Source organism: Lissotriton helveticus, chromosome 12, assembly GCF_964261635.1.
Source record: "Lissotriton helveticus chromosome 12, aLisHel1.1, whole genome shotgun sequence".
Classification (NCBI taxonomy): domain Eukaryota; kingdom Metazoa; phylum Chordata; class Amphibia; order Caudata; family Salamandridae; genus Lissotriton; species Lissotriton helveticus.
Genome location: NC_136073.1, coordinates 289612039 through 289636934, shown reverse-complemented (window position 1 = coordinate 289636934; position 24896 = coordinate 289612039). Strand labels below are relative to the sequence as shown.

Genomic DNA, 24896 nt, shown 5'->3' with positions numbered 1-24896 from the left:
GTTCTACTCATTTACCTGAGAAGTGTGAGATTTGCCTCACCTTCTCCTCCAGGACCCTGAGAGACCGAAAGAAGATCAGACTCCAAGGACTGGAAGAAAGAAGGCTGCAGAGTTAAGGTGGGTCTGGGCAGGCTGGATCTACTTCCTCTGCCCATGCTGAGGCCTCTGGGTGCTCCTGTGATGATCTGATTTCCTGACCAAGTTAGTAGCTCACCTAAACACCACAAACCCAACCATCACGTAACTTCATCCCTTCCCAGTCCCTATTTACAACAGTACCTGGGGTACTTACCTGGGAATGGGGAACCCACTGTATATACACCTTTATACTACTAATATACTACTAAATCCTAAAGAAACTACGGAATTCAATGTATATCTTATTATCTTATCTGTACAACCCCACAGCACACTGGCTCGGTTTGACCTACCCCCTCTCGTATTTGGGGCAGCTGAATTATAGTGTCCCCACTTGTGGCCCCACGACAATCCGGACTGGACCACTCTACCCCCTCGCTTCTCGGGAGGCAGCTCTCTCTCCATTCATAGCCCCCGGCTCCTGTCTGAACTACTCTACCCCCTCGCGTCTCGCGAGGCAGCTCTTCGGCCTATTAATACCTCCTGCTCTCTATGCTATGTGGGGTTAATCTATCAACAATTTGGGCAAATTATATGTTCTGTCTTGCAACCATCCCTGATCCTGAGTAGTGTACCTAGTTATCAACAGTTACCCGCAAGTGGGGGTGCAGAATAAACATTACAAAGGTGTTCCCTAATGTGATAGTCTCCCTATCCTAGGAACAACCCTCGAAGGTATACATTCCTCCCATCCCTCTATACATCAGCATCTGGTTAAAAAGGAACCCTTTACTCTCTCTCAGAGACAATAAGCAAACGGGATTTGCAAACTGGGGTCTCTTTATTACACAATGATAAAATGACAGGGAGCTAAACAACTAATGCTCTTTATGACACAATGATAGAATGACAAGACAAAGGAAAACATTGCATTATGCTAAGCATAGCCTGAACAGTAAAGGAAAGAGTTACTTCACCTAAAAAGCAAAAAGGGGATGAATGATTATATATATAGTGCAAACTAGCTAAGAATACCTCACCCTGTTAAGAAGGGTCCAACTGTCTGTTCCTCTCTCTCTGGTGAAATCAGGACTCTCTCTCTCTCCTGCACCATCACCAACGTGCTGACTTCACTCCACTGGTTCAACTGCTTCAATAGCTCCAACTCTTCCATCTGACTGGCAACTGCTTCAATACATTGACAAACTGGCAGCTCCAGCTGACAGCTCCTGCTCCAAAGATCATCTTCCTTTGTCCACTCCAAAGTTCATCTCACCAACTGACTGCTTCAGCTCCAAAGACCATCTGAACACCATCTGCACACTCCAACTCCAAAAACCATCTGACCGCTCCAAGAACCATCTGACCACCATCTGACTGCTCTGCCTCTGCACTTCGATAATATAGAGTGCTCTCTACCCATGGAAATTTCCAACAGAAAACTACCTTCCACCGAATTCCTGTGCCAGCTCCAAGGCTCTCTGCGCAACCGCAGTGGCCACATGCGTGTTGCGTCTAGACCTATGAGACAAACACATTCCTTCGATAAGAACCAGTTCTCACTGGCTCCTCTCTAGCACATAACAGGCTGAACTATAAACATCACCTTTACCCTGCAAGCGCCTCAGTCAGCAGAGGCAAGACAAAGACGGCTTCTCTCTAGTTTAGGCCTCTAGGCCCGAAAAGAGGCAAAGAAGGCACAGAATCATGCCAAAGCCAATAGGCAAACACTGCAAATATGTAGATACTGCAAAGGAAAGATGGCTACCCTCTAGTTTAGGCCTCTAGGCCCGAAAAGAGGCAAAGAAGGCACAGAATCATGCCAAAGCCAATAGGTAAACCCTGCAAATACGCTAAGAATAGGGATCCAACCCCTATACTAGGATGGTAGTAGACCAAAGTCAGCATTACTCGGAAATTATCCGGTCACCACAGCTCCCCAGCGTCAAGAAGGCCAGAAAGCGTCACCGCTCTCCGTCGACGTCGATACCATTGACGACGGCGTCGAGAGGCATGACGGCGATCTGCTCTCCGTCTCCCCAGGGCTCTGGGTCGAGTCGACGTTTGGCGTCGAGGGGACTGTCGAGACAGTCGTCGAGATTGCCGCCGAAGACGTCGTCGTCATCATCATAGACGTCGTCATCATAGACGTCGTCATCATAGACGTCAACACTTCGATGTCGTAAGGATTCCAGACGGCGTCAGCGCTTGCCGTCGAGGCGACAGCGCGGTTCGTTCTCGGTGTTGACTCGGCGCTCGCCATCGAGGCGACTCCGCCGTTCACCCTCGACGTCGACTCTGCGATCGGCATCGAGAAGGACCCGTTCGACGTCAAGGCGCAGAGCTTCAGCGTCGAGGCGGCGAAGCCCGTCGTCGAGGCATAGGTCGTCGACACCGAGGCGTCATTCGTCAGCGTCGAGGAGGCGTTCTTCGACGCCGAAGAGGCGCTCGCCGCCTAAGAGGAAGAGATCATCCTCCAGGAGGCGTTCTGGAGCCATGAGTCCTTCCAGATCCCCAGGAGCACGACTGCGACATCGTCACCGATCGGGGGCGCTGCCTCTCGATCGCCTACGCCAAGGAAGAAGATGAGGGAGTCGCCGGGCTCGGTGTACTCTGTGGTGTACTCTCCCACCAAGCCGAAGTCACCTACTCTTCCTCCTCCTCCACTGCCTAAGGAGCTGCCGCCGCGCATTCCTTCGCCACCACCTCTTCCTGTTCCTCCACATGCACCGCCACGGCCTCCGAGGTCGGTCTCACTGACGCACATCCCTACGCCGGCTAAGGGGGCACCTTGGCCGAGGTCCCCGGTCAGGCCACCACCGCAGGTTCCGCCGCAAGCACCCGCGGACCGCTCAAGGCCTAGAAGACCTAGATCTCGCTCCGGACGGAGAGCGAGATCAAGGAGTCGTCGTCCCTCGTCGACGAGATCCAGACGACACCGTAGGAACGGTCGGTCTAAGTACAGCACGGATTCGTCCAGCGAAAGGAATTATTTGCCAACTCTATCAGAATCCCCTCAGACTAGGGTATCTCCTGTGGATGACGTTGTCTCCTTTCAGGAAGTCTTGTTGAGGGGTGCGAGCAAGCTGGGCATCCAACTGACTGTGCCTACGCCTACGACCTCAGTAATATTTGAGACTCTCCACAAGAAGCACCTATCTAGGCCTCTGTTGCCCTTGGTTCCTGGATTAGTGGAGCCCGCCATGGAGCTCTTCCTCACTCCGGCGGTGACGAAAGCAGCCCCCTCCAGGCTGCAAAAGAAGTACAAGGCTCCTGATGCGGACCCGGCTTTCCTCCGATTGGATCCAACTCCGGATTCCGTAATCGTGACGGTGGCGAGGAAGCAACATGCCACCACCCCGTCCTCAAATGTGCCTCTGGACAAGGAGAGTTGCTGGTTGGACTCAGCGGGCAGGAAGGTGTGCGGGACGGCCGCTACCTCCATGAAGGCTGCCAGTGCTTCTGCGCTGTTGGGGCGCTGTGGGAGTCCCTCCAACAGTTCCCCGACCTCCTCCCACGGGAAAAGGAGGATTTTATGGAGATCCTGAACGAGGGATTGCTGGTGTCGAACCAGCTGATCAGCGCAGCTGCAGACTCGTCGCTCCTGGCAGCCCACGTGTACTGCCATGGAGTTAATCAGAGGCGCCACGCTTGGCTCAGATTGACATCACTGAAGCCTGAAGCCCAGCAGAGGGTGGCCGACCTGCCCTTCTCGGGCGAGACCCTATTCGGGAAATACGCCGACGATGAGATGGCCCGTATGAAGGCGGAGGCTGAGACTCGGACGGCCGTGGGCTTGGAGAAACCCAAGGACTAGAAGAAGAACTACCGCCTGTTCCAGAGACGGTACGGGGCAGAGGGCGAGGTAAACAGTATGGACAGCAGCAGCAGCAGTTCCAGAGGAAGCCCTTCCAGAAACGTCAGAGGGGCAGGGGTGGTCAGCAGTCTGACACCGCGACCAAAGGCCCGGCCGGTTCTAGGCCCTGAGCGATTACTTCCCCGTCATCCGTTACCCACTCCGGTGGGGGGGAAGCGTTCAATATTTTCTGGCAGAGTGGAGAAAAATTACTCGGGACAAGTGGGTGCTGAATATTGTTTGCAATGAATACAGTCTTCGGTTCACCAGCCCGCCTCCAGCAATTCCACCGGTTTGCTCGCAGTTTCAGCTGCGCGAGCTCCAGGCAGAGGCCGATACCCTGTTAAGGAAAAGGGCGATAGTCTGTACTCACGGTTCTTTCTAGTCCGCAAAAAAGGCAAAGAGTTCAGGCCTATTCTGGATTTGCGACAAGCAAACAAGTGGATTCGCAGAAAAAAAGTTTTGCATGGTGTCTTTGCACCAGATTTACCCTCAGCTGCAAAGGGGAGACTGGCTGTGCGCAATAGACCTACAGGATATGCATACTTCCACGTGCCCATTGCACAGAAACACCGGAAGTTCCTGCGATTCCAAGTCGGCGCCAATCACTATCAATACACAGTGTTCCCGTTCAGGCTGAAGTCAGCGCCCAGGACCTTTTCCAAATGCATGGCAGTGGTAGCGGCACACCTGAGAAAGAACAAGGTGTTTGTCTACCCGTACCTAGACGATTGGTTGATCAAGGCATCCTCCTTCTCAGAAGCGCAAGCACACTTCCAGAAGACGTCCGTTCTCTTGAACAAGCTGGGGTTGCACATCAACATGTCCAAGTCTGTCCTTACTCCGGCCCAATGCCTACAGTACTTGGGAGCCTCCATCAATACGCTGTCTGCAAGCGTGTCTCCTTCGTAGGAAAGACGTTTATCACTCCTTCGGAAGGCTCAGGCTCTTATGACCGCTCCATCTACGACACTGAGGACGGTGTCTTCTCTACTGGGTTCGATGGCCTCCTTTATCTTCCTCACACCACACGCACGGCTACACATGAGACCGCTGCAGGAGTGTCTGGAGGATCAGTGGGACCAGAGGAGAGGAAACTAGGACGACAAGATACGACTGTCTCTTCATGCTCTACAGTCTCTGAAATGGTGGTGTTCAGCGGAGAATCTCCTCAAGGGGGTTCCCTTCCACAAGGACATTCCCACTCAGACTATCATGACGGATGCTTCTCTCCACAGCTGGGGATCGCATTCCGGGGAGTTACAGATCCAGGGTACGTGGTCCCAGACGGAGTCCACGTATCACATCAATTTCCTGGAACTCAGAGCTGTTCACTTGGCACTGAAGGCCTTTGATCCGTCCTTCCAGACCAACTCTCTGCTTGTACAGACGGACAATGCGACCACGATGTATTACCGCAACAAGCAGGGGCGCTCGAGATCGCGCACGCTGTCGCAGGAGGCGCAGGCGATCTGGCACTGGCTTCTTGCCAGAGGACTGACAATAACGGCTACTCACCTACCAGGTGTGCAGAATGTTCAGGCGGATGCACTGAGCAGACTGATCCAGGAAAACCACGAATGGGTCATAAACGATGAAGTGCTCGGCGACGTCTTCGCCAGGTGGGAAACTCCAGACGTGGATTTGTTTGCCACCGCCGAAAACAGCAAATGCCGAAACTTCGCATCCAGGTACTACCAGCAGGGAATGCGTTATGGATCAACTGGTCGAACAGCTTTCTGTACGCTTTCCCACCCATTCCCCTGATTCCGGCAGTGCTCATCAAGCTGGCCCAGTCCAGGGCGCGGATGATCTTGATTGCCCCGGAATGGCCCAGGCAGTGGTGGTTCACGGACCTGCTTCACCGGTCTCTCCTTCCACACATTCGGTTGCCGTCTCTCATATTTGAGTTTGGCGGCATGGCTCCTGAGATAGTGCAATATGGCCATTTGAATCTCCCAACAGATTGTATGGACATACTGAAGGAAGCCAAGAGACCTTCCACTAGAACTTCTTATGCGTACAAGTGGAAGAGATTTTGCATCTGGTGCACGACCAAGGTCTATGATCCAACGACATGTAAGGAAGATGTCATCCTTCCATATCTTTTACATTTGGCGCAGTCTCGCCTTAATTTTCATTCCATTAAGGTTCATCTCGCTACGCTGACTGCCTACAGGAAATGCCCTTCAAAGACCTCCTTCTTCCAGATCCCTGTGATCAAAGATTTTTTGGAAGGCTTGAAGAAAGTGTTTCCTCCTGTCCGGCTTCCTTCGCTTCATGGGAATTGAATGTGGTGCTGTCCAGATTGATGAAGGAGCCTTTTGAACCTATTCATAAGGCTTTGTTGCAGCACCTGTCCTGGAAGGCGGTGTTCCTCTTGGCCATTACATCGGCCCGCAGGGTGAGTGAAATTCAGGCGTTGTGTTGCCAAGAACCTTATACTATATTTCATGCTGCTAAGGTTGTTGTGCGGACTCACCCTAAATTTCTTCCTAAGGTTATTTCTGATTTCCATGTTCACCAGACCATAACTTAACCTACGTTTTTTCAGAATCCTTCATCTCCAGCGGAAAGGTCTCTACATTCCCTGGATGTCAGGAGGGTGTTGAAATTTTATCTGGATAAGACCAAAGATATTCGTAGGTCAGACCAATTGTTAATCAATTATGGGTCAGTCAGGACAGGTCTTGCTACCTCTAAACAGTCCATTCGAGGTGGATTGTGTCCTGTATACAATTGTGTTATCAAAAGGCTAACAAGACCTTAGGGGGTAAACCTAAGGCTCATTCCACCAGGGGCAAAGCTGCCACGACTGCTTTGTTACGTAATGTTCCCATTGCAGAAATCTGCAGGTCGGCCACTTGGAGGTCGGTCCATACCTTTGCTAAGCATTACTGTCTGGACACGGATGCCAGGGCAGACGCTCAGGTTGGGCAGGCTTCGCTGCGAAATCTGTTCGCACAGTAGTGGTGTTGTACTTAAGCTACTCCACCGCCGCTTTGGTGTGGGGATGGGCTTGCCACTCAATTCACTAGATTATGACTATACACAGAGATCCCCTACTACAGAAGGAGTAGTTTCTGTCCTGTAACTCCAGTTCTGTAGTAGGGCTATCTCTGTTATAGTCATAAGCGCCCCCCCTCCTCCCCAGTGGAGAAAGATGTTCATGTTCGGAATGCTACAGGTCTCGCGTTATACGCCTTCAAAAAGAACTGAAAGTAAATGGGACCTTCTGAGCATTCTGGGATATCAGGAAAGTTCTGGAAAGTTTCATAAAGGCAAGCTATCCCTTTTTGAGCCGCATAATGGCAGCCTATGGGGCTTGTCTGTCATCCCCTTCCTCTCTATCATTCTAGAGGCTTTCCTGGTAAAAGGGGAAGTTTTTCTCTATTAAGAAAACTTGACAGGCTGTGCTGTTTGTGGTTGTGGTGGAATGTCTAGTTGAAGTACTGGACAGTGTAGCCTGTGGATATAGGCTGCATTATATGTCTTTAAATTCTCTCTTAAGTGTCTTGCAGGACTGCAATTTTAGACAGTTTAAGAGATTATTTTTGATTGCTCCGGGGTCCACGCTCATGAGCGGGACTATTCACTAGATTATGACTATAACCGAGATACCCCTACTACAGAACTGGAGTTACAGGACAGAAACTGCTCCATTAACGTCATAATGGTTGCTTGAAAGGTTTTCTTTTTTTGTAATCGCATTGAAACAGGGGTGCATGGCGTTATGTACTGGGGTTTTGTTTCGCCAATGGTAATTTGAACATTAAGATGAGTTTGTTTTCATATTTTGTATTTTTGTCGTTCAGTCTTTGCTCTCTACATCTTTTACCAGCTTAATGAGATTTGTAATTTCTATTTTAGGGTTGAGGTAGTATGATCCTCACAAGTACAGCTTACGACATCAAAATACAGTACATCAATCTGTGTACCAGATGTATTCTTTAGAAACACCTCTGTAACACCATCACGTTCCTTGGGGTGGGAAAGCAGTTTGTATTTCAAAACTGGTATTGGTCTGTTATCAGGGTCTCTGTGACTACCTATTGGAATCTTGTGAGAGGTAAGCCCTCAATATAGCAAGTAGAGTATCTTTTAGGGGGCTCAATCAGAGCATTATATACAAATTGATTTCATTATGCATGCATTTCAAATGAGAACACTTGTAAATGATGATAGTTGTAACAGATTTTCAATCAGTTGTCTGAAGATGCGTTTATGTTTTGTAGTTTTTCAACCTGGTGAGAAAAGTTTGTGGCTGAAACGAGAAACGTATTGGTTGCCTGGTTGGTCAAGTTTTTGTCTACAGCCATTTAGAAAACCTGAGTTGAAGCTGTGGCTCACTTGTGTGATGGAAGACAATGCTTCGGAACAAGATTTGAAATCGCTATGGAATTTCGTAAACTGGCAAAAGGCTACTTTTGCTGAAAATTTTCTCAACAAAGATCCTTGATGGAAATATTTTTGTCACCGAATGTGTTGCTACTACTCTGACAATTTCCAAAAATATTGACAACTTTTTGCCTTGTACTTTGTGGTGCATTGTAGAAAAGTACCAAAGTTTACACTTTTGTTGGAATCTCATTACTTAAAATTGATTTCTTCTCAAGAACACTTGAATGATTTTAAATGTTAAGACCATATGGATTCTACAGCATGTGCCACAGACACTCGTGAGGAACACTGGCAACCACGTTTCTCTAACCCAGCCCTACGTTATGCTAACCAGTTGGCATGCTTGGTACTAACTTTGAATGCAGACAAGGTTTCAAGAAAGCATAGTGGCAAACATGTTTCTTGTAAAGATACCAAGCTAATGGTTAGGCATCTTTCGAGAAATACTGTTCTGGTCCATATAGAATAGTAATCATGGTATTGTTTCTAAATTTGCTTTCTGTGATTTCATTGAAGTCTCCGTTCTGCATAATATGTGGTTCCTGGGCCATGTCTAAAAAAAAACAGCTGTGCTTGCAGCAGCACTTAATATCCAGATGCTAATTCATGATGGAAATGTCAAGGGTCACAGCACTCGAGCACTTTTTTGGTACTGGGGTTGTTGGTAAACTCCAATGACTTTGGTCTAAGTTCAGAAGTTAATACACAGATTCTTTGGAGGATTTGTTAGGAATAGGAAACTGTGACTGGCAGTTAAATATGGAGTGATGGACAAATGTAATTTTTCTTTATATACATATTGGGTTGATGCTGCTGATTTGTGGACAGATTGATTGTTTATTTTGTTAACTAACATCACTGTCATAAGGGGGCTTTTCTTATGACGTTGAAAGGTGTCAAGATCATGACTAAAACAGTTGACATTTAAAAACAAAGCACTTAAGCCAATTCTATCTAATTCTAGTAACATATTCCTATGTACTTCTCTTTAACTGCTGTAATAGTGCGGTACAAAAGCACCAATGTTTATTGTAACGTTTAATCTGGGAGTAGCACTGTGTAAATTCTCTGAATTTCAGTTGCAGACTTACTTGAGTGGTTCAGTTGTACAGATGTGTCAAATAACCACAGAACTTCATTGGATATCATACTTGAGGACATATCGGGTATCGCAAAATGTCTTTGATTTTAGTTTAAAGAATCAGTTGTGGTCAAATTTCCTTTTACATTTTCGGGGCACATTCCATTTCCTTTTTTTTTCCTTTTTTTTATAAATCTTCCAGCTTCATTTAATTTTTTTGCATGTTCCTCAATATTGTCCATGAAGTTGAACAGCGTTTAGTTTCATCCAATTGAAATTGAGCAGCCCTTAAAGATTTATTATGTGTGCGTTTCTGAGGGATTCTTAATTTATTACAATTGATTTTTTTATCATCGACCTGATACTTTTACATGTTGCAATAATTAATTGTACATCATATCAAGTTGGGTTGTATTAACTTCAAAAGTGTTGCACGATTGGGAGGGCAGTTGTAAGGGATCCCCAAATTACAGATTTTATATTATTGTTTGCATTTGCACATCTCAATAAAATATTTTAATTTGAAGTAGATGTCCAAGACTTGTTTATTTACGTCTGTTTGTTGTTCTTCATGGTAGGACAGTAGGAAGGTTGTGTAACCTGTGTAGTTTCACATTTTGGTAGGTTTATTGTCATATTCCTTGCAGTACATGAGTACAGTACTGCCAATAGGGCATTAAAGCAACCAGTACAAGAAAGGCGCAGTGATGTATTTTCAGCGTATGAAATGTCAGTCCTACTGGGAGGTATACATGTGTAAAGATTTAGCCTGAAAGTGTATCCTTACGTTGTACCACAGGTTTTTTTGCCTTTTTTAAGCACTATGACAGGTGTTACTATTCTCCACGGAAAAGGTATTCATCATATTATCCCGAAAAGGATAAGATTTAATTGACCTTGCTGGACCTCGAACTTGTTACATGTAGACCACACAAGATGTGTTGAAAGTGGTGTAGTTTGTATTAAATCTTCTTTCTTTCTCTGTTCCGTTATTGTAGCTACCTTGCGCTCATTTCCTTACCATCTCTACTGATGATGTAAGCAAATACAATTGTCCATTTGGTGCTAAGTAGTGTGGCGTCAAATTAAGGCAGCAATCTCATTATATAAGAGCTCTGATATAGCCTCTCTGGTTATGCCAGGGCTCATACCATAGTAGTGTTTGAATATTTGCAATACCCTTATGTTGCAACATTTCTGCAGATCTACATACTGGGACTGAAGGTAGTGGTAAGTAATTGTTCCAGGGTTGGGATGCCCTTTTGAGTCTGTGCAAACCTACTAACTTGTATGTTTTTTTTTCTTTTTACATTTGTATAATCTGTAATAGTAAATTCATATATAGGCCCCCACATGAGTATTTCAGCCCCTTACACAATAAGGGCAACTTGTGTCTAGCCAATAACTAGGTTCACCAAGGGGGTATGCAACTTTTGCCGCCAGGCGGACTAAGATCCTTCCGCGCCTAACGGGGTCTACTTGTGTACTTATATTGTGGGCGTCCTATATTCAAATTTTAGCGCCCATTCTACGCTTCTGTGGTCCTTTAATAGCATATAAATTAGTTTCAAGTTTACATATAGCGAATAGTCTTCCTCTCCACATCTCGAACGTAGGGGTTCCTTCTGTCGCCACAGTGATGCTATACATAATTTTGCCACAGCAATATATATTAATTATCTAACTGTATACATTCCCTGTGTAGACATATCCTCCTGTAGAACCCCCAGCCACATAACTATTGGGGTTATCTCAATCTGTACCCCCGTGGCTTCCGTTAAAAAAGTCTGCACCCTATTAATAATCTTAGATCAGGGCATGTGGCAAACATGTGGACTATATCTGCCTGGTCCTTCCAACACCTGGTACATTTATCCTCATTTATGCCACACCCCCTTTCCCCAGCGTGCAAATTTTGCCGGCATATAGTATAAGTTAAACATGGTTGTACTGCTGTGTTTTAAGTTGGAGGATATTAGAAGTTTGTCAGCTAATGTAATAGTTTCACTTCAAAATATTTCCCTCTAAAGACAATCTAGCATTCCATTTAGCATTTTGAGCCTCCATATCATCCTTTTGTACTTCCATGAGTGCTTGATATATATTTCCAATTTTCCCCCGGCCCTTCACAACTTCCAATAGATTATTTTTCTGTGTTAGGCGTGGGGCATCCCCTCTTTTGTTCAAATAGTCCCTTCTTATCTGTAGGTATTTAAAAAAAATCTGCTTTGGGAAGATCATATTTAGCCATTAATGAAGTATATGTCCTGGTACCATTACTGTAAACTAGGTTCCCTAAAGTCAGAAGACGCCGTATCGCAACTGATTAGACGCGCGGAGACTTTCACACTATCTGCAATGTTTTAAATTTGTAACTTGACCTGAGATCGAGTGTTTGGACTGGTTGTGATTTGAAGCCTATGATGAAATTTGCGATGTTGGAGGCTTATGCACAAATATAGATACCCAATACAAGAACTTTAACCTGCTTGAAGGATTCATTGATATGGAAAAAACTCAGTGTGGTATTGTTAAACGGGAAGGACAGTCTAGGCCCTGAGGAATTCTTTGGGTCACACCCTTTGACAAACACCTGTTGGCTGTCATTTGCATTATCAAGATTCAACATGTGTACCAACAAGTCTTCGTGAACATCTTTCTGATAAGAAAATAAAAGACAAAGGACTGATGACTACAATTCATGTATATGGACAATTGATTTGAACATTTTAATTTATATTGCTAACACTATTTCTAACACTTTTGGTCTAATAGTAATTAATCCTGCCAATCCCCAAATGCCGCCTGATCTGGAGCCAGGCATTTTGGGCGGGTTTTTTCAATAATAGCTGGGTTCGAGGATTTTAAAGAAAGATCTCTCTGCCGTAGAGCCTAGTAACAGCTGAAAAATGAGGAATATCCTCTGTGTATTTCTCATTTGCCCCAACCAAAAAAATTCCCATTTACTGCAATAGGCAGGCCCAGTGATACAACTGGAAGTTAAGAACTGCCCAGCCTCCTCGTTCGCGTGGAAAGGTCATACATTTTCATGCTCTACGGGGTTTTCCCTGTGCCCATAAAAAGCTACTACATATAGACTTATCTCTGAATCTGCTTTCTTGTAATTTCAAGTGGGACTGCCCTAACAAAATAAAGAACCTTTGGCAAGATGTTCATTTTTAGAACATTACATCTTCCCAACATTGATAAACGAAGACCTTCCAACCTATCCAATTCTTTTTTGATCTTGCATAGCAGAGGCTCCCAAATTAGACATGACCATAGTGTCGAGGGCTGCATTCAAGTGGACTCCCAAATATAAGGCCTCGTCCAAAACTCTTGGGTCATTAAAATGTACCTGATCAGTGCCTATAACCTGTGTATATAACCTGTGTCTTTGCTAGGTTTAGCTTGTACCCGGAGCTCCTCCCAAAAAATGCAAGTTGGTCGGTCTCCACCGGCGGGGGAATGCTGGGATCTGGTGAGACTATCCCCTATGTCATCTGCATATGCAAATACTTTAACCCATTCTTGCCTAGGGCCTAGTAGTGCTATGTTTATCCTTTGTTCCTGTAGATTCAGGAATGAGTTAATATATAGCGCGAATAGCAGGGGAGAGCAGGGCCAACCCTGTCGGGTACCTCTTAGTATAGATACAGGGTTCGATTCCAGTCCTAGCGCACAAACTCGCACTTTTGATGATCTATACATTGTTTTAATTGCCTGAATAAACCCAGCACCAAACCCAGACCACCTCATTGTTGCCCAAAGAAATTCCCAGGAGAAACGGTCAAATGCTTTTTCTGCGTCCAATAGGATCACCCCACATGGCAATTTACGTGTATTGGCGATATCCAGCATTGTCGTAACTCTACTTATCTGATTGACCCTGCCTCTACCTGGTATAAATCCGTGTTGGTGGACCAGTACTAGTGGTGTAATCACACTGGAGAGCCGTGATGCTAATATCTTTGCATACATTTTCCCATCACAATTTATAAGCGAGATCGGTCTGAATAATAACCCTGGCAGTGTGGGAGGTTTATCTTTTTTAAGAAAAATAATGATACTGGCTTCATTTCAGGATGCAGGGGCAGCGCCCTCTTGTGCCTCCAGAAAAACAGCTAGCATGTCTGATTGTATTTCTGGCAATAAAAGTTTATATAGTTCTAATGGAAGCCTATCTGGACCAGCAGCTTTCCCTGTAGCCAATGAACCAACGGCGTCCATCAGCTCTTGCATTGAAATAGGCTCCTCTAGCATTCTCTGATCTTCTTCCTTCACAGTTTCCCTGAGAGGATCCCTATATAAATCCTCCCCTCCTCTTTGAGTGTCAGTTTCTTCTGAATACAATTCCTCATAAAAAACCCTAAATACCTCTAGAATCCCCTCCGATGTTTCTACTGTGTTCCCTGAGGAATCCTGAATTGCCGCAATAGAGTTTTCTACCTCTTTAGATCTAATCTTTTTCGCTAGGCATCTCCCTGTTGCCTTGCCAAACTCTTAACACTCACTCTTAAAACGCTGGTATTTCTTTGCAATATTTTTGGCCCATTCCTCATTTATCTTAGCTTTGCACCATGCAACCTCTGTTTGTGCTTATGCAATATCTAGCTTTCCCTGTACTGCTTCTATCAAATTGCACTCAGTCGTAATTCCTCATATAACAGCATTTGATGCTGTCCACGTTGTTTCTGCACCTGTAGTCCAAAGCTTAGTATCTCTCTCCTAAGTCCAGCTTTCATTGCGTCCCAGACTACACCGTATTTAGTAGAGTTACGATATTTTGCTAGAAATTGTGTTAACCATTTTCGTGCGTGACTAATAAACTCTTCATTTAGTAGTAGCTTCCTATCAAAGGAGTGTGTGCTTCTGGGTCGTATTAAGCCATGCATTACAAGTTTCAAAAGTACTGGGTTGTGATCCGAGGTTATTCGGGGGGAAATCTGTATTTTTGCATCTTCTAGATAAGTTTTTGTTACATAAAAATACTCTAATCTAGATAACTTTTGATGCGGGCAGGAATAATGTATGTACCCTGGTTCTGGATGTTTTAACCTGGGCCATACATCGGCTAGGCCATGTTCGTCAAGAAGCGGCTGTAAGACTTTATATACCTTCGGTTTCTTGCCAACGTATTTATCTCCACCCAACCTATGAGTCATTTCTCCTAATTGGATATTAAAATCCCCTGTAAGTATTAGAGGGGTTGCCCAGTTGGCCAATTCTATATTTAAGTATTCAATGATGTGTGCTTCATCATGATTAGAGCCATATACAGAACGGATTGTACACTTCTCATTAGCTGTGATACATTCAATTATGGCCCATCGCCCATATTTATCTGCTGACCTTTTCGTGATTTTTAAAAGACCTTTTTTCGCTAGTATAGCAACCCCTCTAGTGGTAGTCCCTTGAGTAGTACACACCTTCAGCTCATATCCTAGCTCCTTCAATATAATGCGTTTGCTCCAAGGGAGGTGTGTCTCTTGAATACAGACTACATCGAGTGACATGTTCCTTATTTCATGTGCCACTCTTTGCAGTTTCCCCCTCTCATTAAGTGCCTGCACATTAAATGTACACCCAGTTAAAAATGCCTTTTTTATCCTGGCTTAAACAAACCGACCTAATTTCCTGTCTCTTTTAACATCATCTCTTACCTTCATAAATGTTGTAGTTACTACTGGCTTTTTTGTACTTTTGACCCTCCCATCCCCGCTCCCTCTTGGTAGCCACCCTCCTCCCTATAACGCAGCCCCACCCCTCCACCCCACTACGGCCCCCCTCTACCACTGCTGGCAACCCCATACCCTCCCCAGCGAAGAGGCTGATAGACCCTGTGAGAAGTTGGCCTGATATATGATGCTCACTAGTTCTAGTGATCACCTTGTATCAGTCCAAACAACCCTTATGGTGATTGGTTGTAAGTCAACCGTATAGACCAGCTATCCTAATGGTAGCATGGACAAAGCAGTCTTAGGCTAAACTCTTTTGGCATGTGAAGCCAGCTGTTTTACCACATATAACCCCTTGAATACCAGATGAAAGGACACCAATCAATCAATCATGCCATTTGTATAGCGCACTACTCACCCGGGAGGGTCTCAAGGCGCTTGGGGGGAGGGGTATGCTACTGCTCGAACAGCCAGGTCTTGAGTTGTTTCCTGAAGGCGAGATGGTCCTGGGTCAGCCGAAGGTGGATGGGGAGGGAGTTCCAAATCTTGGCAGCCATGTAAGAGAAGGATCTTCCTCCGGCGGTGGCTCTTCGGATGCGTGGTACGGCTGCGAGGGCGAGGCTGGTGGACCGTAGCTGGCGGGTGGGCGTGTAGAAGGTCAGGCGGTCGTTGAGGTACTTGGGGCCCAGGTCGTGGAGAGACTAGTGTGCGTGGGTGAGGAGCCGGAACGTGATCCTCTTGTCGATGGGGAGCCAGTGCAGGTTCCTCAGGTGGCTGGAGATGTGGCTGCGTCGGGGGACATCCAGGATGAGTCGGGCGGAGGCGTTCTGGATGCGCTGGATTCTTTTCTGTAGCTTGGCTGTGGTTCCGGCGTAGAGGGCGTTTCCGTAGTCCAGTCGGCTGGTGACGAGTGCCTGGGTGACAGTCTTCCTGGTCTCGGTCGGGATCCAGCGAAGATCTTGCGAAGCATACGCAGGGTGTTGAAGCCTGATGAGGAGACGGCGTTGACTTGTCTGGTCATCGAGAGGGAGGGGTCCAGGATGAAGCCCAGGTTGCGTGCGTGGTCGGTTGGCTTGGGTGCGGTGCCCAGGGCTGGGGGGCCCCAGGAGTCGTCCCAGGCGGAGGGCGAAGATCCCAGGATGAGGACTTCCGTCTTGTCCGAGTTCAGTTTCAGGCAGCTGTCCTTCATCCACTCAGCGACGTCTTTCATCCCTTCGTGTAGGCAGGTTCTGGCGGTGTCGGGGTCTCTGGTGAGGGAGAGGATCAGCTGGGTGTCGTTGGCGTAAGAGATGATGTTGAGGTTGTGCTGGCGTGTACAGGTTGTTATGAAAATAAACAATATATTTATTAATAACAAACACCTCTTAACTCTTTATGAGGTCAGAGGGCTTAGCACATGACAATCTCTTAGGAAAAATACGATAAGTTGCACAAAATTACAATGGTGCCCTATGGGCACGACAAACCATATACTAAGTAAATGGTATAAGGAAAGCAATAGAAGGAATGGAGCTGTCCAGAGGCTGGAGGTTCGCTGGGACTACACTATCCTAACCTCAGGTAAGTAATAGGAGGCCCACGGGACGCGTGTGCAGAGTGTGAACTCACACGCGGGATGCGTAACAACGTCTATGGACAGTACAGTTCACGAAAAAGGTGAGTACGGACAATCCTGACTGGTTAGCACTAAAACGACTGTGAATCTGGACACTAGGAGAGTCAAGCTACCCTTGAGCTCCAAAATGCTCTTGTTACCTCACCCACGGGCTGCGGGTGCATAGGTGCGAAGTCGTGTCGGGTTTCTGCGTTGAAGTCTATGGAGCCTGGAAGAAGAGATGCTGCAGGCGACCAGGAGGGAGATGTCCGGTGCGACCCACGGGTGGATCGAGGAAGAAGAGGACCTGAAAGCAGAGGGGACAGTGTTCAAAGTCATTAGCCAGTGACCGGTGTGGAATCAGGAGGGAACCAGATGCTGTCGTCGCGATCAGGTGAAGAGTGGGCGCTTGTCTCTGCAGCCAAATGGACCAGGAGGTGTCTTCGACGACCTGGATGGAGGCACGAGCTGTCCCACGCAGGCTCTCGCTGTCGGCGGTGTCGGATCCGGATTTGGAGTCAACAGGCCTTGGCAAAGGCAACCCACGCGGTGAGTGGAAACGGCGTCTGGGGTGGACCAGGAGGGTCCGGGGTGCTCCTCTTTTGGAAGGGAGCAAGGGCCGGTCTGGAGCAACCAGACCAGCAGTGAAGATTTCAAGGATCGTCGTCTAGGAGGCAACTAGCCAGCCGGCAAGTGACCAGACAACGCGTCGAGCAGCAATCAAGCAAAAGATCCCCACGCAGATCTCATAGATGCTGGGGGGCTGGTCTTCGGTGCAGGAGCTGCTCGGGGCTGGGGCTTCTCAATCCCCAAAGCACTTTCTCGAGGATGCCTCTGAAGTCGTGCTGGAAGCGAAGTGCAGTTTCTTCAAGATGGCCGGTCCCACGTGTCTCGTCGCACCCACGGATCTCAGCTGTGCTGCAGATGTAGGTTGAGGTCGGAGAGGTCTGGAAGTCTGGATCTCGTTGGGCTCTGAAGTCTGGTTCCAGCAGGAAGGACGGCAAAGTGAACCCCTAGGACGCTTGATGGTGCCTGCAGTTGCAGGGTGGACACTCCTTGCCCACAAGGGAGATTCTTCAGTCTTCTGTGGAGCAGAACGTCGAAGTCAAGAGTTTCTTCTTGTAAAGTTGTTCAGGATAAACTAATTTGGAATGGGACCAGCTCCTACCTTTATTCTCCTAAAGGGGGCTGTACTGCTGACTAGGACCCTCCCATGTGTGGGACCAGGAAGGGGGTGGTTACACCCCCTATCCTTTGTCCGGTTTTGCGCCAGAAGTGGGGCTGGAGTGCCCCAACAACTGGTTTGAACCGGTGTATGCACAGGGCACCTTGTGTGCCCCAGGCATGTCTCATTCCTTTCAGCCCTCCCTACCTCAATACACAAAATCCTGTCTGGGGTGGTGCTAGCACCTCCCAAGGCAGGAAACCCTCTGTCCAGGCCTCGCTCGTGCTGGAAGGACTCCCAGCAGCAGGAGTTCAGACTTGTGCCTGTGGTGGCAGCATCCATTTTGTGATGCTAAGGCTCGAGTTAACTTTAACCGGGGTTCTCAGTTACATACATGTCGTGTCTCTCTAAAAGGGTGGAATGCTACCCCCGTCGCCAGAATTGGCGAGGGGGTAGTATTCCAATTCATATGACACCTTACTCGACATGTTTTGATAATGCTATACCAAAGTTAGCATTCAACCGCGAGGATTATAATGCATTTAAGAGTATATGGTATAGCGTTATCATGGAACAGCTATTGGCATTTGGTTCCGCAAGCTGCAGACGGGCTCAGCTCATGCCAGAGCACCATCTCCCATAATTCCAAGCACTCTGCCTTCAGGATTGATAAGGCCTGCCATAGGAGTGACTGATGGGAATATATGTGTCCATTTTAGGGTTAGATATAGGTATACTATATCTATAGCAAAGGGTGATTACACCACCTTGCCCCAGCTGTCTTACCAGCCAGTTGTGTCTGTATAGATAGCCAGCCAGGGGTGGCATAATACATGCTTCAGCCCCTGGTAGGCCTTGGGTTCACCTATGCCCTGGGTACCTAAGGTACACTGTACAGGCTGAAAAGGTGTCCCAATACCAATGGATAAATGCACCTAATGTATATGGATGTCAATCTATAGAGAGAACAGCTAGGCTGTGGGTCTGATTAGCAGGCCCACAGCCAGGGAAAGTCGTAAACCAGTGAAGCAAAAATCTAGGGTGACCATAGGATTGCCGACCCTACTCTCCTACATAACCCCCCCCCCCAACTTAGGGACATTAAACTAACCTTGACCAGGTGAGTCTTCCTGTTCTAAGTGGAATTACCTGGAGAGACCATCTGCATTGCCATGGTCAGTCCCTGGTCTGTGCTCCACTGTAAAGTCCATCCCCTGTAGGGAAATGGACCACCTAAGAAGTTTGGGGTTTTCACCCTTCATTTGATTTAGCCATAAGAGGGGCTTATGGTCGGTCTGAATCTTGAAGTGAGTTCCAAACAAGTATGGCCTCAACTTCTTCAGGGCCCAAACCACAGCAAAGGCCTCCCTCTCAATAGCTGACCAACGTTTCTCTCTAGGGGTCAGCCTTCTACTTATAAAAGCAATGGGCTGGTCATGACCATCAATATTCAGTTGAGATAGAACAGCTCCCACACCCAACTCAGATGCATCTGTTTGGACAATGAAGGTTTTGGAGTAGTCAGGACTCTTGAGAATAGGTGCAGTACACATGCCCTGCTTCAGGTCATCGAATGCCTTTTGACAGCTAACTGTCCACTGAAAGTTCTTTGGCATTTTCTTGCTTGTCAAGTCATTAAGTGGTGTCACAATGGACCCATCATTTTTGACAAACTTCCTATAGTAACCAGACAGGCCCAAGAAAGCTCTGACCTGTGTCTGGGTGGTTGGAGGAGCCCAGTCCTTTATGGCCTGAATCTTGCTCTCCAATGGTTGAACCTGGCCTCCACCTACAAGGTGGCCCAGGTACACAACCTGACTCTGCCCTATCTGGCACTTGGTGGCCTTGATAGTGAGGCCTGCCTTCTGCAGGGCCTCCAAAACTTTTCTCAGGTGGAGCAGGTGATCCTCCCAGGTGGAGCTAAAGACAGTAATATCATCTAGATATGCTGCACAAAAGTCATCCAGCCCAGTGAGAACTTGGTACACCAACCTTTGAAAAGTGTCAGGTGCATTTTTCAAACCAAAGGGCATCACCACAAACTGGTAATGACCTCCTGGGGTAGAAAATTGTGTTTTGCCCTTGGCATCCTGAGCTAACCTGATCTGCCAATAACCAGCTGTTAGGTCAAATGTACTCAAGAAGGTGGCAGAAGCCAACTTGTCTATGAGTTCATCTGCCCTAGGTATTGGATGGGCATCTGTCTTAGTGACATCATTGAGACCCCTGTAGTCTACACAAAACCTCATCTCTCTCTTACCATCCTGGGTGTGAGGTTTTGGCGCAAGAACTACAGGACTAGCCCAAGGGCTCTCTGAGGGTTCAATGACTCCCAATTCCAACATCTTTTGTACTTCTTTCTTTATGCAGTCCCTGACGTGGTCAGGTTGCCTGCAGATTTTACTCTTGACAGGCAGACTGTCATCAGTGTCCACCTCATGGGTGCACCAGTTTGTCTGACTGGGTGTCAGTGAGAACATTTGTCTAAAGGATTGAAGAACCTGTTTACAATCCTCTTGTTGATGCTCAGAGAGGATGTCAGAAAATACTACACCATCTACTAACCCATCATCAGGGTTCTGAGTGAGCAGGTCTGGGAGAGGGTCACTCTCTTCCTCCTGCCCCTTCATTTGTGGCCATGAGCAAGCCCATGTCCTCCCTGTCGACAATTGCCTTGAGCCTGTTTACATGAAGCACCCTGTGGGGGCTCCTGGGAGTTGCAAGGTCCACCAGGTAGGTGACCTCTCCCTTTTGCTCAATGATGGTATGGGGTCCAGACCATTTGTCTTGGAGAGCTGCTGGGGCCACTGGCTCCAACACCCATACCTTCTGTCCTGCATGATAAACAGTTAGGACAGCCTTTTGGTCATGCCAAGCTTTTTGAAGTTCTTGGCTGGCCTCAAGTTTTTTGGATGCCTTCTCCATGTTCTCTGCCATCCTGGAGCGGAGACCAAGTACATAGTCCACTATGTCAAGCTTAGGCTTTTTGAGAGGTAACTCCCATCCTTCCTTCACAAGACATAGGGGTCCTCTTACAGGATACCCAAACAGAAGCTCAAAAGGGCTGTAGCCAACCCCCTTCTGTGGGACCTCTCTGTAAGCAAACAGGAGGCAGGGTAAAAGGATGTCCCATCTTCGCCTAAGCTTTTCAGGTAACCCTTTTATCATCCCTTTTAGGGTCTTGTTGAATCTCTCCACAATCCCATTGCACTGTGGGTGATAGGGTGTGGTAAATTTGTAATTTACACCACACTCCTTCCACATTGCAGTCAAGTATCCTGACATGAAGTTTGCACCCCTATCAGAGATAACCTCCTTAGGAAACCCCACTCTGGAGAAAACTCCAAGTAGGGCCCTGGCCACAACAGGAGCTGTAGTGGTCCTAATGGGAATAGCTTCTGGATACCTGGTGGCATGATCCACTACCACCAGTATAAATCTGTGCCCAGATGCTGTTGGGGGGTCCATTGGTCCAACAATGTATATCCCCACTCTCTCAAAGGGCACCCCCACCACAGGTAGTGGTATAAGGGGGGCCTTTGTGGTGCCACCTGATTTGCCACTGGCTTGGCAGGTGACACATGAGCGACAAAACTCTTTAGTGTTCTCAGACATATGAGGCCAGTGAAAGTGTGGGGCAAGCCTGTCCCAAGTCTTGTTCTGACCTAAGTGACCTGCAAGGGGAATCTCATGGGCTAAGGTGAGAAGGAAACCTCTAAGTGACAAGGGGATGACCAGCCTCCTGGTAGCACCAGGTTTGGGGTCTCTTGCCTCAGAGTATAGGAGTCCTTCATCCCAATATACTTTATGGACACCTGTAGCATTCCCTGCAGCCTCCGCAGCAGCCTGCTGTCTGAGGGATTCAAGGGAGGAACAGTCTAACTGTGCCTGCCTCAAGTCTGCCCTGGAAGGTCCCCCTGTCCCAAGAAACTCAACCTGTTCAGGTTCAAGCCCTTCTAGGACAGTTCCTTCTGGGGTCTTTGGGTCAGCCTCCTGAGAGGGCTGATCCTCAACCTGAGGCAGGGGGGAAGGCTCTGCCTTACCCCTACTGCTCTTCCTCTTGGGTGGTGTCTGGTCCATTCTTCCAGGATCCAGCACCTGTTCAGCTGAGCATTTCTTGGCCTTTGACCTGGTCACAGCAAGGACATGTGAGGAGAGACCTAACATTTCTACATGAGTCCTGTACTCCACATCTGACCACATGGAGGATTCCAAATCATTGCCCAAGAGACAATCTACTGGGAGGTCTGAACTAACTACAACCCTTTTGAGGCCAGTTACCCCTCCCCAGGAGAAGTTAACAACTGCCATACTGTGATTGGTAGTGACGTTGCTAGCATTGGTCACTAGGTAGTCTGAACCTAGCATGATCTGATCAGGATCCACAAAGGCTGGTGTCACCATAGTGACACTGGCACATGTGTCCCTGTAGGCCTGAGCCATTTTCCCATTGATTAAAGGCGTTTGCCTGTATTTGCCCAGAGTACTAGGACTTACAGTAGGGGTCATATCCATGTCCCCAGTACAAACAAGAACTGCCTAAGTATGTATTCTGACTAAGTCAGAACCCACCTCAGTTCCCAGGGTCAACCCTACTAAAACCTTGGGGGTACACTACCACTACTAACTGTTCTAGGGGGTGCAGGTGTCTTAGGGACAGTAGTGGTAGGAGTTGGGCCTTTCTTGGTGCACTCACTAAACCAGTGAGTCTTACTTTTACAGTATTGGCACCATGGTTTCTTTGGACCATCATTCTTCTTCTTTTGGGAATTTTGGGACCCACCCTCCTTAGGTTGTTAGGGCCCTGTTGAAGACTTCTGGTCATTTTGCTTATTCTCATTATTACCCTTCTGGTCTGCTTTCTTTTGGCCACCACCCTGGTTCTGATTCTGCTGCTGGACCCTGGTTCTGACCCATCTGTCTGCCTTCTTTCCCAATTCTTGGGGAGAGGTCAGATCTGAGTCAATCAGGTGCTGATGCAACAACTGGTTCTGACAATTATTTAAGATTTGCTCTCTCATAATTAGATTATACAATCCTGTGTAATCAGTAACTTTACTTCCCAGTAACCAGCCTTCCAAAGCCTTAGTGGCACAATCAACAAAGTCAGTCCAATCCTGAGCCTGAGTTTTCTGGGTATCTCTGAACATTAACCTGTACTGTTCAGTTGTTAAGCCAAACCCATCAATCAGTGCAGTTTTCAGGACTTGGTAATCATTAGCATCCTCATCTCTAACAGTGAGGAGCTTATCTCTACCTTTGCCTTCAAAGGAGAGCCACAATATAGCTGCCCACTGACTCGGGGGTACCTGCTGTACTTTGCAGGCCCTCTCCAGAGCAGTTATCCACTTGTGGATATCATCTCCTGTCTTATAGGAGGGCACTATTTTACTCAGGTTTCTAGTATCAAAACCCCTGTCTTTATCCCTAGGGATATTGCTGCCACCAGTGGGTACTACCCCACTCAACTGTTGCTCTCTAGCAAAGGCAAGCTTCTCTTTGGCAAGGGCAAGTTCTTCCCTTTGAATCCTCAGATTAGCCGCCTTCATCTTTGCCTCATGCTCGCTCCTCTGGGGGGAAGTCATCCTCCTCTGAGCAGATGCGTGAGAGGCATGAGAGGGAACAGATCTGTTGGAGTCCCTAGAATGAGATCTCTCTCTCTTCTAACCCCAAAGTTAGGCCTGCTTATGGATAGCACTGGGGGTCCCCTAGTACTATCCCTATGTAGGTCTAAGTTGGCCCTTGTAAGTCTGCTGACTAAAGGTTGCCCATTGTCTGCCTCATCCTCAGATAAGCTTCCCTCTTCCCTACCATCTACATTCTCTGTTTCAGGGAGGTTAGAGTCTGGATCACCAGGTTCACCTTCTAAGGGGGGCATGCTCCCATCTGGATTAGAGGGGCCTGTGTTAGAAGCCCTTCTAGCATCATATGTCTCTAAGAGACCTAACAGAAAGGAGGAGGTAGGGTTAGAACCCTGTTTCAGTCCCCTGGAGGTACACAATTGTCTCATCTCCTGGAAACTGAGGGCTGCATATCTGGAAAGGACCTGTGGAGGGTCACTAACCACTAGGGGAGTCACAGAAGTCTCTCCATGGGTAGACCTGCTTTCTAGTGAGGTGCAAGTGATGCAATTACCTACACTATGGGTTTTCCTACTGATCCCTTGCTAAGAGTTGTAGTCAGGGTGTGCTAGGCCCTTTCTACTACAACAGCTGGTTCAGTAGAACTCAGAGTATTTCTAAGCTTGTTATATGTACCTAGAGTACCTTATGTGATCTTTCAATTGATATTTCAAGAGTATATTTAGTAAAAACAACAGCAAGCTCAAATCCCAACCGCTGCACACCAATGTGAGAAGTTGGCCTGATATATGATGCTCACTAGTTCTAGTGATCACCTTGTATCAGTCCAAACAACCCTTATGGTGATTTGTTGTAAGTCAACCATGTAGACCAGCTATCCTAATGGTAGCATGGACAAAGCAGTCTTAGGCTAAACTCTTTTGGCATGTGAGGTCAGCTGTTTTACCACATATAACCCCTTGAATTCCAGATGAAAGGACACCACACAGGTTGTTATGAAAATACACAATATATTTATTAATAACAATCACTTCTTAACTCTTTATGAGGTCAGAGGGCTTAGCACATGACAATCTCTTAGGAAAAATACGATAAGTTGCACAAAATTACAATGGTGCCCTATGGGCACGACAAACCATATACTAAGTAAATGGTATAAAGAAAGCAATAGAAGGAATGGAGCTGTCCAGAGGCTGGAGGTTTGCTGGGACTACACTATCCTAACCTCAGGTAAGTAATAGGAGGCCCACGGGACGCGTGTGCAGAGTGTGAACTCACACGCGGGATGCGTAACAACGTCTATGGACAGTACAGTTCACGAAAAAGGTGAGTACGGACAATCCTGACTGGTTAGGACTAAAACGACTGTGAATCTGGACACTAGGAGCGTCAAGCTACCCTTGAGCACCGAAATGCTCTTGTTACCTCACCCACGGGCTGCGGGTGCATAGGTGCGAAGTC

The 24896-nt window shown here is 47.2% G+C and overlaps 1 protein-coding gene across 5 annotated transcripts in view; it reads left to right on the top strand.

The window, feature by feature from the left end:
• N4BP1 (NEDD4 binding protein 1) overlaps window positions 1-24896 on the top strand; it is a 178208-nt gene that overhangs the window by 144720 nt on the left and 8592 nt on the right. For 2 of the 5 annotated variants that reach the window (XM_078670541.1, XM_078670543.1), the window contains exon 7: window positions 8170-9942. The exons of the other annotated variants lie outside the window; for them this stretch is intronic. In XM_078670541.1, coding sequence (XP_078526667.1) covers window positions 8170-8185 — 16 coding nt within the window. In that variant the 3' untranslated portion in view covers window positions 8186-9942. Of the gene's footprint in view, window positions 1-8169; window positions 9943-24896 lie in introns of those variants that run through there. 5 annotated transcript variants of the gene reach the window in all.